This window comes from Chelmon rostratus, chromosome 1 (genome assembly GCF_017976325.1).
Source record: "Chelmon rostratus isolate fCheRos1 chromosome 1, fCheRos1.pri, whole genome shotgun sequence".
Classification (NCBI taxonomy): domain Eukaryota; kingdom Metazoa; phylum Chordata; class Actinopteri; order Chaetodontiformes; family Chaetodontidae; genus Chelmon; species Chelmon rostratus.
The window spans coordinates 31,205,081-31,218,721 of NC_055658.1; the positions used below are offsets into that span (position 1 = coordinate 31,205,081).

General features: G+C 43.6%; 1 protein-coding gene across 1 annotated transcript in view; it reads left to right on the forward strand.

Moving 5' to 3' along the window:
* LOC121622721 (CD82 antigen-like) overlaps positions 1–13,365 on the forward strand; it is a 29,078-nt gene extending 15,713 nt beyond the window's left edge. The window contains exons 3-9 of the mRNA XM_041959703.1: positions 426–498; positions 4,876–4,997; positions 5,997–6,071; positions 9,518–9,616; positions 10,355–10,528; positions 10,614–10,697; positions 12,171–13,365. Of these exons, the coding sequence (XP_041815637.1) occupies positions 426–498; positions 4,876–4,997; positions 5,997–6,071; positions 9,518–9,616; positions 10,355–10,528; positions 10,614–10,697; positions 12,171–12,248 (705 nt within the window). The 3' untranslated portion in view covers positions 12,249–13,365. The remainder of the gene's footprint in view (positions 1–425; positions 499–4,875; positions 4,998–5,996; positions 6,072–9,517; positions 9,617–10,354; positions 10,529–10,613; positions 10,698–12,170) is intronic.
* The last annotated feature ends 276 nt before the right edge of the window (positions 13,366–13,641 follow it).

Sequence of the window (13,641 nt, forward strand, 5' to 3'; positions counted from 1 at the left end):
AGGCTTACAGAACAAAATCTGAACATTTTGGTCCCTTTTTTGGTCATTAGATCAGTTTTAAATAACACGGGGAACAACTGAACAAGCTAAAATAGCTGCGGTGTTCGATGAAGACCTGCAGACCTCCATCACATCATCAACGTCTTTTGAATCCACTCCTTAGGAGTCTGAAAGCACAAACTGGTATACAGCAGTACTCATACAACAGACCAGTAGAACCAGTATAATAGCAGTCTGAGAGCTCAATGTGTTGTCGATCCTCTGCTGTCAAGGAAGATCAGTATGAGAAGAAGTTCGAGTATGAAAAACATTTACAGCATGTCTGGAGTGTTTAATGTGTGTGTGCGTGTGCGTGTGCGTGCGTGTGTGTGCGTGTGCGTGTGCGTGTGTGTGTGTGTGTGTGCGTGTGCGTGTGTATCCTCCAGCTGTGCGGCGCCGTCATCATGGGCTTTGGACTGTGGCTCCTCCTGGACAATCAGAGCTTCATCGTGGTCCTCAGTAAGTGCCTCCATCAGCTTTAATCTGATTTTCCTTTCAGTGGAAGTGAAGAATGGACCGACTGAATCGTTCGTTTCCTGATGATCGCTGGCATGCAGAGTTTGACGTTTACTTCATATGACCTGAATCTTTTCATTTGAATGTTCTGAGAGTTGTGTTTGTCACCCCAGTGGAAGTCAGTTTTCCGTGTCTGTTATTGTCGACTTACGATGGGATAAAAGCCTTCGATGGAGCTCTGCTGGCTGGATTTCAGCGTGATTTCCACTAAAGCACAAACAAAACACAAAGCCAATATGTTTTTTTTTTTTTCCCAGTGAACCTTTTACACCACTCCACTTGTAGAGCACATGTAGGCCAATACAAATGGAGGCATGATTAACAGGCTGGAAACAGGCCAGGCTCTGGCTGCAGGCTCCCAGTGTGTGAGCATGTGTCTTGAAGTGTGTGTGTGTGTGTATGTGTATGTGTGTGAGCTAAAGAAACAGCACACACGGGGCACAACTCTAAACTGTAGATGAAGCGGAGTTGCAGGCAGAAGCGTGAGCTGCCGTTAAAAAGCGCTGCCCTGGTTGACCTGCGTTTAACTCTGTGATTTATGTAAAAGATGTCACTTTTTAAGTAGTTTTGCTGTCAAGTAGAGCCAGTTATTTGTTGAAAAAGGGCCATTAAACCTGTTAAAATAAAGGTTATAATGTACAAAGATGGATGCTTTTAGTTGTTAGCTGCTCCAACAACAATCTGAGACTTTGCATAAACAGGAAGTTAAAGTCATAAAACTCCATGAAACCAATGAAACTTACCTAAATCTCTGTAATTAAATACGTTGTCGATAAAGACGAAGCGATTTGGTTACGTGTGCCGATGGCGAGCTGCCAACCAGCTGACCTCCTGCTAGCTTGGTTGATTTCTGGTCTGGTGTCTGGACTGTGTTTAAAAAAGAAATTCCCTTTAACCACATAACAAACATCTCTCTCGCTCTCTTCCTCCATAACTTTCTCATCATCTTTCACTCTCGCGTTCAAACACTCGCGTAGCTCATCAACCTGCAGCTCGTGAGAATAAAGAAGCAGTCTGACATTTTGGGAAATACGCTTGTTCAGTTAATAACTGAGAGAAAATCATCTGTGTGTTCAATATTGATCTAGAGCCAGGAGGCGATTAGCTTAGCACAAAGACTGGAAGCAGGGGGAAACTGCTAGCTGTGTGCGACTGTTATAACGAATTATTCACCCTGCAATACAAGAACCACGCTGCTACATATTTACATGTCTTCTACATGGATCATAAAAGCTTTTTAGGATCACATCATCAGTTGCATTTAAGGCTCTTTTTGCATCGTTCTTGTTTTATTCTGTGTCAGGTGGAAACATTAAAGTCAGCTGGACATTCATGGCAACAGCGATCGTTGTTATTTGAGCTACTTCTGCTTTAAATCAAAGACTGTTGATTCAAAGATGAAGCTTCAATAAGTTTTGGAGGTAAATCTGCCGCCGTTCAGTAGAAACTGCATTCATGTCATGTTAGAAGCAGACACAGTTTAGGCTCAGATTGTTTTTAAATTTTCTTTTTGTGTTCAGATTAAATAAGCAAATGTTAATTAATGAGCTTTAGAGCTGTTGGCAGGTGTATTTTTTAACTAAAACCAGAGCAACGCTAGCTGTTTCCCCCTGCTTCCAGTCTTTATGCTAAGCTAAGCATGTACCGACTCCAGATCTGTATCTAACGTGCAGACTTCACTCATAGAAAGAAAGCAAATCAGCTAATTTCCTCCAGTTTTGGAGCTGCTGAAGTGGAAACAGTTGAAGAGTTTATCAGCCTGAAAGAGAAGAGACGAGCAGTGTCAGCAAGACAGAAAGACACAGAGACGACTGAAGAAATATAGACAGACATTGAGCTAGTGTAACAGAGAGACAGCCTGTGTGTGTGTGTGCGTGTGTGTGTGCGTGTGTGTGCGTGTGCGTGCGCATGCTCTCAGACCAGTGAGCGTCACTGAGGACATTTGTCCCTCGTCCGTGGCCTCTCTGCAGGTGTCCTCCCCTCAGACACTGGGCTCTTTCTGCTCCGTCCAGCATCAGCATGCATCACATCAGCCCAGTGCGCTCACCGCCTTACTCATCACTACACACACTCATCTCCACACACACACACACACACACACACACACACACACAGAGCCACGCACTACATCACCGGTCTGTCCGAGCCGAGAGGCAGGGGGACCGATGAGTCCAGGGATTTCGTCGAGGAATGTGGTCATACGACAGAAACGCCGCAGAGCAGACGGCTAAAACTAGCGGCGGACAGTTTAGCTTTGTGTCTGCACATAAATGAGACGTATTGATGCTCAATGGAACATTTTACAAGCCGAGCCGGTGGCCCGTTAGGGGCTCACAGCGGTTTTGAGGGTGAATCAATGAGCTGCCTGGTGCAGCGTGTGTGTGAGAGATGAAATCAGCCGGGTGCTGCTGTAACCTGACTGAACAAAGGCTGCGCCGAGTCACAACAAGACCTCATTCCTGCTCTCAGACGTAGATTTATTAGAACTCGGTTGGAGATCTTGGATCCATTCAAAGAGTCAGGGAGAGGATTTTCTACCAGATATCACATTCCCAATCAAGGTGTGTGTGTGTGCATGTGACAGTTACTGAAACACATCCGCACAGGTACACACATTCACACCTGGAAGCTGCCCAGTACAACCACAGTCTCATCAGCGGGCTGCTGGGCGGCCCCACTGGAGCGGCTGGGGTTCAGGGCCTTGCTAAAGGGCACCTCAGTGGTGCTGCTTTTTTTAACCTGCCAGTCTGGGGGATTGAACCGGCGACCTTCCGGTCACAAACTTGCTTCTCTTTTTTAGGGCAACGCTGCCACAATAAAGATGTAACAAGCATTAACTACACCAGCATATGAAAGTTGGATTCTCCAGATGTTCATGATTACCCACAGGTGCAGAGTAAACGTCAGCTGGTGCAGCTGAACCACCAGGTGTGACCGTCTGATTAGCAGCTAATGGCTGCAGAGGGTTTCAAGCTCTCCAGGTCAGCCAGATTTGTCTGGGGGACGGAGACAGACTGTGCGTTTTCAAAGTCCGTCAAGGTTTACGGCTGACTTTCAACACGCTGACCTGCAAGGTGAAGGTCAAGTGACCAACCGGGTGGAGCTGATTTTCTAGCTAATCTCTTAGCATGTTTGCTGCTAGTTTGCAACCAGTAAAAACCAACAGAAGGAATGATTGATGGTAATGAAAAGCATTAATTTATTTTATTGGCTAAACATGGTAGTTATATTGTGATCAAGTATTTTATATCATGGTTTTGATTTCAGTCATGTTTTTGAAAACTGGTAAAATAAAATCTTTGAGGGATCCAGAATATTGATCTGCTTCTGTTTTCCAAAGGTGAATAACTGACACGTGTGTGTGTGTGTGTGTGTAGAGCTTCACCGGCCTCCTCGTCTTCATATTTCAGCATTGATCTGTGGTTGCACTGCAGGTTGCAGGTTGCATATAAAAACCTGCATGTGTGTGTGGGCCCATAAACACACACACACTCACGAAGGTTGGTTTTCATTTCCTGCCACGCAGCCTCTCCACCACCGCAACCTAATTTTCCATCATAAACTCCCCTCGTTTGCCTTTGTCTTGGTTTTGTGATGCATGTCCTCGTTCACTGATCCCCGGGGGGGTATCCCATGATTCCTTGAGGCCAGGAGGGCTCTGCGAGGGGGGTCCGGTCTTTAAAACGGTGCTCTGGCAGACGTCTTACAGCCTGCTGCTTGTTCACAGTCTTGAGCAGTTTTTGTTGGACTCTGTTCTCTGTCACTGTGTCAGACCCTGTCAGGTCTTCATGAGTCAGACTCCATCGATAAAGAGGGTCCCCCCAAATCCCAGCCTGGACTCTGAGTCGTAGCTAAGGCCCAGTTTTAGCTTCCTGCATTACAGTGGAGCACTGCGGCTACACATGTTTAATGATCACACATGTTGCTGTGCTGACTGAGCTGCTCTGGTTCTGGTTTGTGTCCAGAAGATCCTGCAAAACTTCAATAAAATCAAAAATACAATACAAAACGGTCAAACATAAAACATCCACGATGTGTGACGTTTTAATATGAAATGAATGTTCCAGATTTGTGTTGTTTCATTGTAGTTGTGAACTTGAACACAGCCAGTCGTGTATATTAGATTACATACAAGCAGGAAACAGCGCTGATTAAACCTGGACCTCGGCGCTGGTGATCACATGTTGAGCCTGGCTGAATCCGAGATGAGTGTTTTTTTTTGTCTTGAGATGTATTTGTAGGAGAGTCGAGGTGGGAAACTCGAGACAAAGTGCACTACGTGAATGTTGAGGTAACGTGCGGCTTCTGATCTGTACTCAGATAACTCCACAGCTGTAAAGGTCGCCTGCTACATCCTGATCGGAGTCGGAGCTTTCTCCATGCTCATGGGCTTCCTCGGCTGCCTGGGGGCCATTTATGAGATCCGCTGTCTGCTCGGCCTGGTGAGTGACAGCTTGTGTGTGTGTGTGTGTGTGCGTGTGGATCATTCAGACATGATGAATTGTGCAGGCGTGTTGTAAGTGGAGGGTTTACTGTGGAAATACAGCAGTTTGGCTTGGAGGAGCAGTAACCTCCGATCACTCCGTCACTGATGTTGGCGGCAGCTGCTGCGGCCAACAACAAAGCTTGAAAGTGCTGGATAAAAATCTCAAGGACACACTTGCACAAGATTCATTTTACTGCTACATTATTTTTCATGTCTCATAAAAGAAGGAAAGCAGCCGTGTAGCGCTGAACGAAGAGTCCAGTGTGCTGCAGTTTTAGCCTGCGTGCACACAGTGTGCCCAGAAAGCTTAAAGCCTCCTGATTGAAAACAGATAATTCACCAGGAAGTGTTTTCTGCGATGGCCTCGTTTCTAAGTTGTGGTTACAAACTAGAAACCAGAAAAATAAGAGGTGAGAATAAAGAAGAAAGCTGAAATGTGCACGGAAACATAAGAATAAAAGGAGTAAAATGTGTCTGATGGTTCAGTTTGTACTCAAACTGTATTTGTGACCATCATGTCCAACAAACAAGCGATGTGTTGGTCCGTCTCTGTCTGACTTCCTGTCTGTGGCTCTCAACCTAAAGCTAACTGGTTCCTACTGAAGACAAATCTTCAAAAACACCTCACAAACGTACAATTTCTTTTTTTAAAAGTTCAATAAAGTCATCAAACCTCACTCAAACAGGAGGGAATGGTGCGTTTGTTGGGGACTATTTTCAGCGGCGGATGAATCCACATTCAGCGCTCTAGTGAGAATTTGTGGGATCGGGTCAGAATAAGCCTCTGATCCGCAGCTCTTGATAGTGGATACAGTCAGTGTTACAGATCACCAGTCTCATCTGGTTCGACAGCACCTCTCAGTCCAGGTGGGATCCAGCTGTGTGATGTTTCACTCTTCCAGATGTTTTTGGGTTTGATGAGTCTAACATCTGTTCTTTTTTTGTCTCTCCTCAGTACTTCACCTGCCTCCTGCTCATCCTCATCGCTCAGATAGCAGCCGGCGCCCTCATCTACTTCCAGAAGGAAGTGGTGAGTGATGTCACTTCCTCATCTTCCCTCGTCTGCCTCGCGGCAGTTTGTTTGTCTCGCCGACAATCCGAACGTTAACGGGTGATTTTGACTGATGGAATGTAGAGGTTTGCAGCACACCTGTTTATAATACACCTTCTTCTTCTGATTGGTTGTGTTCACGCCCACAATGTGTCATAACATGCCATCATAAGCAGAAATATGTGCTGCGGTTGTAGCATGAAAACAACTCATGCTATGACTACAAGCTAATTCTGCCCCTGCAACAAGGACTCCACCATCTCCGTGAGAGCAGCGTCTGATGAGGCGGCATGTGGTCGATGGAACACCAGCAAACTGTAATTGAAGCTGGCAGCGCTGCAGCGCCCTCTGCTGTTTCATCTCAGACAATTTACAGATAAACAGGAGGAGAAGCAGAAAAGGTGCAAAATAAGAAGCTTCTTTAATCTGAATCTGCAAATGTGTTTTATGCATTTTTAGGCTTCAGCATTTGTGGCTTTCTGCTGAAAGTAGTCAACTGATAAGCAAAACCTTTACAGGTTTAAAGTATTTGATTACAAACTGTGCAAAGAGTAGTTCACCATCACGTTTATCAGCAGGAATTCTTTCATTTTGCTGATTTGTTTGAGGCCAAACCTGCATTTTGTCAGTTAACTTCCACTCAGTCTCCTCTCAGCTTCAGATGGAGATGCATAGTTTCTTTTTTTCATGTAAATTAATTAATTCCCAGATTTTTTGGTGGATTATTAACATGTGGAGTTTACATTCAGCCAGAAAAATGTGGCTTTTTGTTTGATCTCTGAAGGTGCTGAATATGAGCAGGAATACAGCTGAAGGTGAAACTGACGGCAGCTATCGGCTCAGAATATGACACAAGTGAAACAAGAAACACTGAAGCGAAACTTGCTCTCAGGTTTTCATCCAGTCAAATCAGGCTGAGCTTTCTGACTCCTCTAAATAACACATACAAGTATTTAGTGAACTCCTCCCCCTGGAAACAGACCAGAACTGATTTAAAACCACACAAACTGTGAGGACGGCGTCTCTTTGTGCTTGAAGGACCAGAACTGTTGATCATTTGACTGACAGAGACGTCGACCAGTCTGTTCATGTGCACGTGAACGGCTGCCGTCAGTGTAAATGCGTTATTTTTACTTTAGATAGATTGTGACTGTACAGCAGAGCTTTAATACCCAGAGCAGCGTCTGCACACTCGAATACAGACTGCTGGATGTTTATGTGGACGCTGCAATAATTAACTCCAATGCAAAACATCTGTGCTTCCCTGTGACCGTATGCTGTGTGCACGTCATACGCGCTACTGTAATTACCAGCTTCCAGCTCATAAGTACCATTTATATCAACATCCAAGGTGTAATTACGACTGGGACGCTGAGACTTTTCTGAAAGCTTTGACATATCCAGCCAGATGCTTAATAATAAGGAGGTGCCTGGAAATGTAAACAAATGGGCCTCATGCACCCAGAGACTGACGTTAAAGGGAATTAAACCTAAATTTAATAGATTTAGTTTAATTTTGTGAATGCACTGTATTCCTAATCCTCACATGACTTGGAGAATCACTCTAGTTGCTACCCTCCGAGCTGCACGACGTCAACACAACAAGTCTTAAAGGGCTGCAGCTGATTATTATTTTCATTATGAATTAAGCTGTGGATCATTTTTGTCAGGAAATAGTGAAAAATATTCTTTCCTGTATTTTATTCAAACTGCCTGTTTTGTCTGACACAAATGGATTCAGCTCACAATCATAGCAGCCAAAGAAAATATTCACATTTGAGGAGCCAGAAGCAGAAAATTTTTTTGGTTTTGTTGCTCGTCTGGTTGCTAAGACGCTCGCCAGCCATCATTTCCTGTCTTTATCGCTGCTGTCACTTTCAGACAAAGACAGAAATGACAGAAAGTAAGCTTTAAAAAAAGATGATTTGACTGTTAAAACCGTTGAATTTCGGCTCTGGGGTATGCATGAACTACAAACATGGAGGATTAGAAACACAATTTGTGAGACAAGGATGCACATTTTTAAGATTTTTACCTCGACTTTGAGTAAAGCGGCAGGACCTGAGCTCACAGCGAGATGCTTCATTTGACAGGATTGTTGAGTTTCTTGCTCTGTGAGAGGATTTTGGGGGAATGTGACTGAAAACTGCGAGCCGTCAGCTGGACATGTAGTTTATCTAACAGACGTCTACATGTGTAACAGGAATTTGGTGTGTTCCAGATGTCTTTGTTTAAAGCGTCTGAATAGAATGAAACGCCACAAAAAGGAGGAATCGAGTTCCTCAGAGTGCAGCCGGATCTCTGTTTATTGTATCTGGACTCCCGTTGGACGCTCTCACTCTGTTGCTCTCTGCCAAACAACGACCTTCTGCTCAGACTATATCTGCTTTTCCAGTATGGAGACTGCTCACAGGGGACCTTCGGTGTCTCAGTGTTCAGGTTTGAAGCTTTTGAGAAAGGTTTAGCAGCAGTTACTCACAGATTTCCTGCTGGTCTGGTCTCTGCTGAGTGCATGCAGCTCTTGACTATAATGTTCTGGATGTCTGAGAAATTTACATTTTACAGATTTGACTGCCAAATTGTTGACTGTAAGAATTCACGGCTCGTGACGAAGTGATCATTCAGGAAGTGAAGTCGACCGCGGCTCTGATGGATTCACTGATGTCGTTAAAGATGCAGCAGATTCAGGAACATTCGGTTAAAAACAGGACTAGTCTGACATTTTGGGCAACAGTTAAATGAAAAGATCAATACCTCTCATGTCTGTGGGGTTTATAAGAAGCTAGCACCAGTTATCTTAGCTTAGCATAAAGTTTGGAAACAGGGATCAGCTGTTTCTCTCCAAACATGTTGTTTGTACACCGTGATGTTTGTACTTATTAAACAAACCAGATATAACATGTTAACCTTTGAGCTTTATAGGTGGTGGTAGATAGAGCCAGGCTAGCTGTTTCCCTTTGTTTCCAGTCTTTGTGCTAAGCTAAGCTAAGCTAAGCTAACCTGCTGGCTCTTGGGTCAGGGAGGCTGTACAGACATGAGATCTTCTTCTGTAGCTCTCAGCGAGTCCTGATGGGAAGAAATACTGAACAAACCGCTTCAGGCTCATCACTGAAGTTAAATGTGTTCAGACCATTTTCACAGCTTTCATCTCATTTCTCATCTGAGTTTGGACACTAGAGTGTCCTGGATGTCCAGGTTTATGCTAACAGCCCCTGCAGCTGTGTGGGATGACTGATTTGGTTTGATTCTGACATAAAACGAGCTGCACATAACACACAAAGTGTCTCCAACGTGGAACACGCACATGCAGAAACACACAACGTGTCTTCGCCTCAGTTTGAAACAGCTGGAACAAATCTACCGTCTTCACGCTGAGCCTGTGTTCGTATCACATGACGCATATTTCATCGACTGTTTTCTGTCAGCTAAACGAGGAGATGTCCAAGATCGTCACCAAAGTGCTGGACGGCTACCCCGGCAACAACTCGACCACAGAGCAGGCCTGGGACTTCATCCAGAGGAATGTGAGTAGGAAGCACTGATCTGGGGTCAGATTCGTGCTATTTAAATCTGTTTTAATCTGTTCTGTCTCAAATACAAACTGCCGTTATGGAACGACAACAAATACAAACATGGAGCGGACACGAGACGCTGAAGTGTTCCTGAAGTTCAGCCGTTACTGTTCGCTCTGCCGCTCACTCGACAAACCTCTGCTGATTCGTTGATTTATGCATAAAATTAAATTAAAGTAGCTCAGATTAACAAAAATATCCAAAGCAAGATGAGTGAAGAAGACGTAAAACTGACAAAATGAACCAAAACACTGTTGATTGTAACAGTAAAGCCCATCAGATCTGTAACATGTGAAAAACACCGCTGTCTTTACTTTGTTGATTGTTAAACCACAGAACACTCAGTTTATAGCAAAGTGTATATTCTGATCACCACGACTTCGACCTTCTGCTGGAAAAGCTTTTATTTACTTTGTTAACAGTTAACGTCCAGACTGATCGAGTTTATTAATGTGTAGTTTTAAAGGAAAACACATAAATGAGTCACATGACCACAACTTCCTGGTTCAGTTCCACCTCTGTTGAATATGAAACCTCCCTCTCTGCCTCTTCCTGTCTGCCTCTTCAATAAGGCTCAAAATAAGACTTTCACCTTTAAATTAATCTTTTTAATGAGAGAGTGTCTGAACAGGTGGGGTTAAGGTTCAGTTTGTGTTGATAGTCTGACCTGGTCCTCCTGTCTGTCTGTAGATGGAGTGCTGTGGCTGGACCGGCCGTCTGGACTGGAACGGTAACATGGTCATCGTCAACAGCTCCCAGCTGCTGTTTCCCTGCTCCTGCCAGAACATCTCGCTCGCCTCCGGAAACTTCTCCGACAGCGGATTCTGCGAGGCCCAGACGCCCGACTGGCCCGTATACGATGTGGTAAGCGGCGTTTTGCGTTGTTCTCTCACCTGTTGACCGTCCTCTGCCTGCGCTCCTCACCCGCTGTGCTGTGGTCTGTCCCCAGGGCTGCGCTGCCAGCGTGGAGAGTTGGCTCCTCACCAACATCGGGGTCGTCCTGGGGATCTGCCTCGGAGTGGCTCTGATCGAGGTACCAGCATCTCGTTGAAACCACGCTCAGTCAGACGTCCTGTTTAATGCATCTGCTGATCACCAATAATAACCATAATAACACAGCACGGTGGGACGTGCAGTAGTTCAGAGCAGGGCTGCAGCTGATCAGTTGATTATTGTTACCTCAGTTAATTGATTCACTGATTACAAGTTTTTAAGTCTTAAAAACTGCTTGTTCTATCTGAGCAACAGTCCAAAGACAAAGGTTGTGTAGTTCACAGTCACAGAGGACCAGTAAAACCAGTAAATATTCATATTTGAACAGTGGAGACCAGTGAGCTGTTTGGCTTACAAAACAACAAACATTTAATTGATTTATTGTGTTTTAAGTGAAGTAATCGGTTTGATTGCTCAGAGGTGAGGCCTGTTTGTTCCATCAGGATTCAGACAGAAACTCAGAAATAAAGACGACCACAAATGTTTTTGTTAACGCGCCTCCAGACCATAATAACCCTCCAGCAGGAGCTAATGAGGCGAGTTTGGTTCAGTCCCATCATGTCGTTTTATTTGTGTTGATCTAAACGTCTGTGAGCTCATTTCATCGTTTCCTTTATTTCCACGTTTAAACTTCATCGTTAGACGTTCTGTTAATGAAGTCTGAGGTTAATTTAAAGACGTGTTGCCCCCCCCCCGAACATCAATCCAAGACACACAGTGGCCGAGGGAGCTCTGATTGGACAGCTGCTGTGGTGGAAAGTAACTGAGTACATTTACTCAAATACTGCACTTACGTACTTGTACTTTAATTGAGCCCATTTTTATACTCCTGCCACGTTTCAGAGGCAAATATTCTACTTATACTGCACAGAGTATATCTGATAAATTCAGTTACTAGTTACTTTACTCAGTCAGATTATTGATACCAAATATAATCAATGAATCGCTGATGACGTACTGTTATAAGTTATGATCTTGGGGGTCAGCTCTCCTGCTGAGAGACATTAATACATCAATAATTAAAATTCAGTGATGAAATAAACATGATGCTGAAATGGGCCATTCTGCATTATGAGTATTTGTACTTTTGGTACTTAAAGTAAAGTTTGATGCTAATACTTTTGTGCTTACTTGTAACAGAGTATTTCTACACTGTGGTATTACTGCTTAAGTAGAAGTCTGAGTACTTCCTCCACCTTCCTGCTGTTGTGTGTTGGCAGCAGTTTGTCCAATCAGAGCTCAAATTTTGACATTATTAAAATGTAAAAACCTTTTTGTCGTTATCATAAAAGCAGTTTTTTAATGAAATCAATCATTTAAAGACAGAAAAAATAACTGAACGAATGTCATAAAGTTTTGAGTATATTTGTGCTTCTTTAAATTTGGTTGAAATGTCTTCTTCTGATCGGTGTCTTTACTGATCATAATTAGGGTGTAAAGGTGAAGTCCAGGCTCCACAGGTGAGGCCGGTGCTGCTGTGAAGGTGTCTGACAGGTGTGTTGTGTGTTCACAGCTGCTGGGGATGATCTTGTCCATCTGCCTGTGCAGGAACATTCACACTGAGGATTACACCAAAGTGCCAAAGTACTGAAGCCACACGGTGGAACCGCAGAAACACAAAGAGCGAGAAGGAAAACAGCGGAAGAACGCGTTTTCTTCCACCGCGTGTTTGGTGAAACGTTTGTCCAAATGTAAAATAACGTGTGTTTGCTTTATATTTTGTTAGATTCTTCTTCTTCTTCTTGTGAGGCACCTCCGTCTTTTTTTCTCAGTCCAGTTTCTTTGGAGCACTTTAGAGACTTTTGGGTCCCGTCGGCAGAACGAGTTCGGAAAGTAAGAAATGACGGATGAGGAGTGAAAAGTGAAATTTGAGGTACGAGCGTCGCCGCTTCCTCCGCGAGCCGTCGCTTCCTGGTTTTAGGAGTGTGTGTGTGTGATGACAGAAGCTAAGTGACACCTGATTGGACAACTGGAGAATCCAGCGAGTGTGGTGTGTTTTTTACATTTTCTTTTATACACCAGCGTTTTGCGTTATTGTGAAATGTTTTTAGTACCTTGTATATAATTTCAGTCGTTATTTGTGTGAATCTGAATCCAAAAAATACTGCAGTGTTTTCTTTAGCAGCTGTCGGTCTTCACGGTTCCTTCTTTCATTTGTTCTGGTAATAATAGAAATAATGAGGTACTAAAGAGGAACATTTCTGATACTTGTTTTCTAAAAGTATCGCTCCCAGTTTACAACTGTCTGTGATGACAAGCAGAAACAGGACTTTTATTAAAGGAAGCTTTAAGTTCAAGCACAAGCGAAGATTTTAGCCACTTTAACAACGAGTGTTTGAGGAGTGAAACGCTTCTTTAACCACGTTTGAACGATGGGAACTTAAATTATGAGGAAAAGGGGAAAGAGATTATTTTGGAGCAGAAGAAATATTTTTGGGGGAGATCCTTCTTGGTATTTAAATTTGTTTATACAGAAAAATCATTTTGAAATCCATTTATGTACAATTTTAACTTTCAGCCAAGATGTTGTTGTTTTTATAATGTAAAGATCCACCTTCCTGTTTTCTTTTCGTGTACAGTCTGTATGAAAAACATTCCATTAACCTTTGTAATAGTTTCTAGATGGACTTCTGGTAGCTAGCTGGATTAGTAAGTGTGTACTCACAACATTCATTATATTTCATTTTGCCAATAAACTGATTATAATAGTTTGTTTGTTGTTTGTTTTAAATGCGTTGCTGAAGCGGGCCGCCACTTCCTGCAGTCTGCAGGCATCAGTATCAGACATCAATAATCTGATCGGTCACCACCTGCTCAGCAGCAGACACACAGTTAGAGACTCACTCTTTTAATATCAATAAACACACCTCTGTTAGCAGTGTACTGTGGAGGACTTCTCCAGAGGTCTGCACTATGAATAAATAAAAAAGCTCTGATATTCATTTCTGAACCTACAGGGCGAGAAGATTTTTAAAGTGCACCAA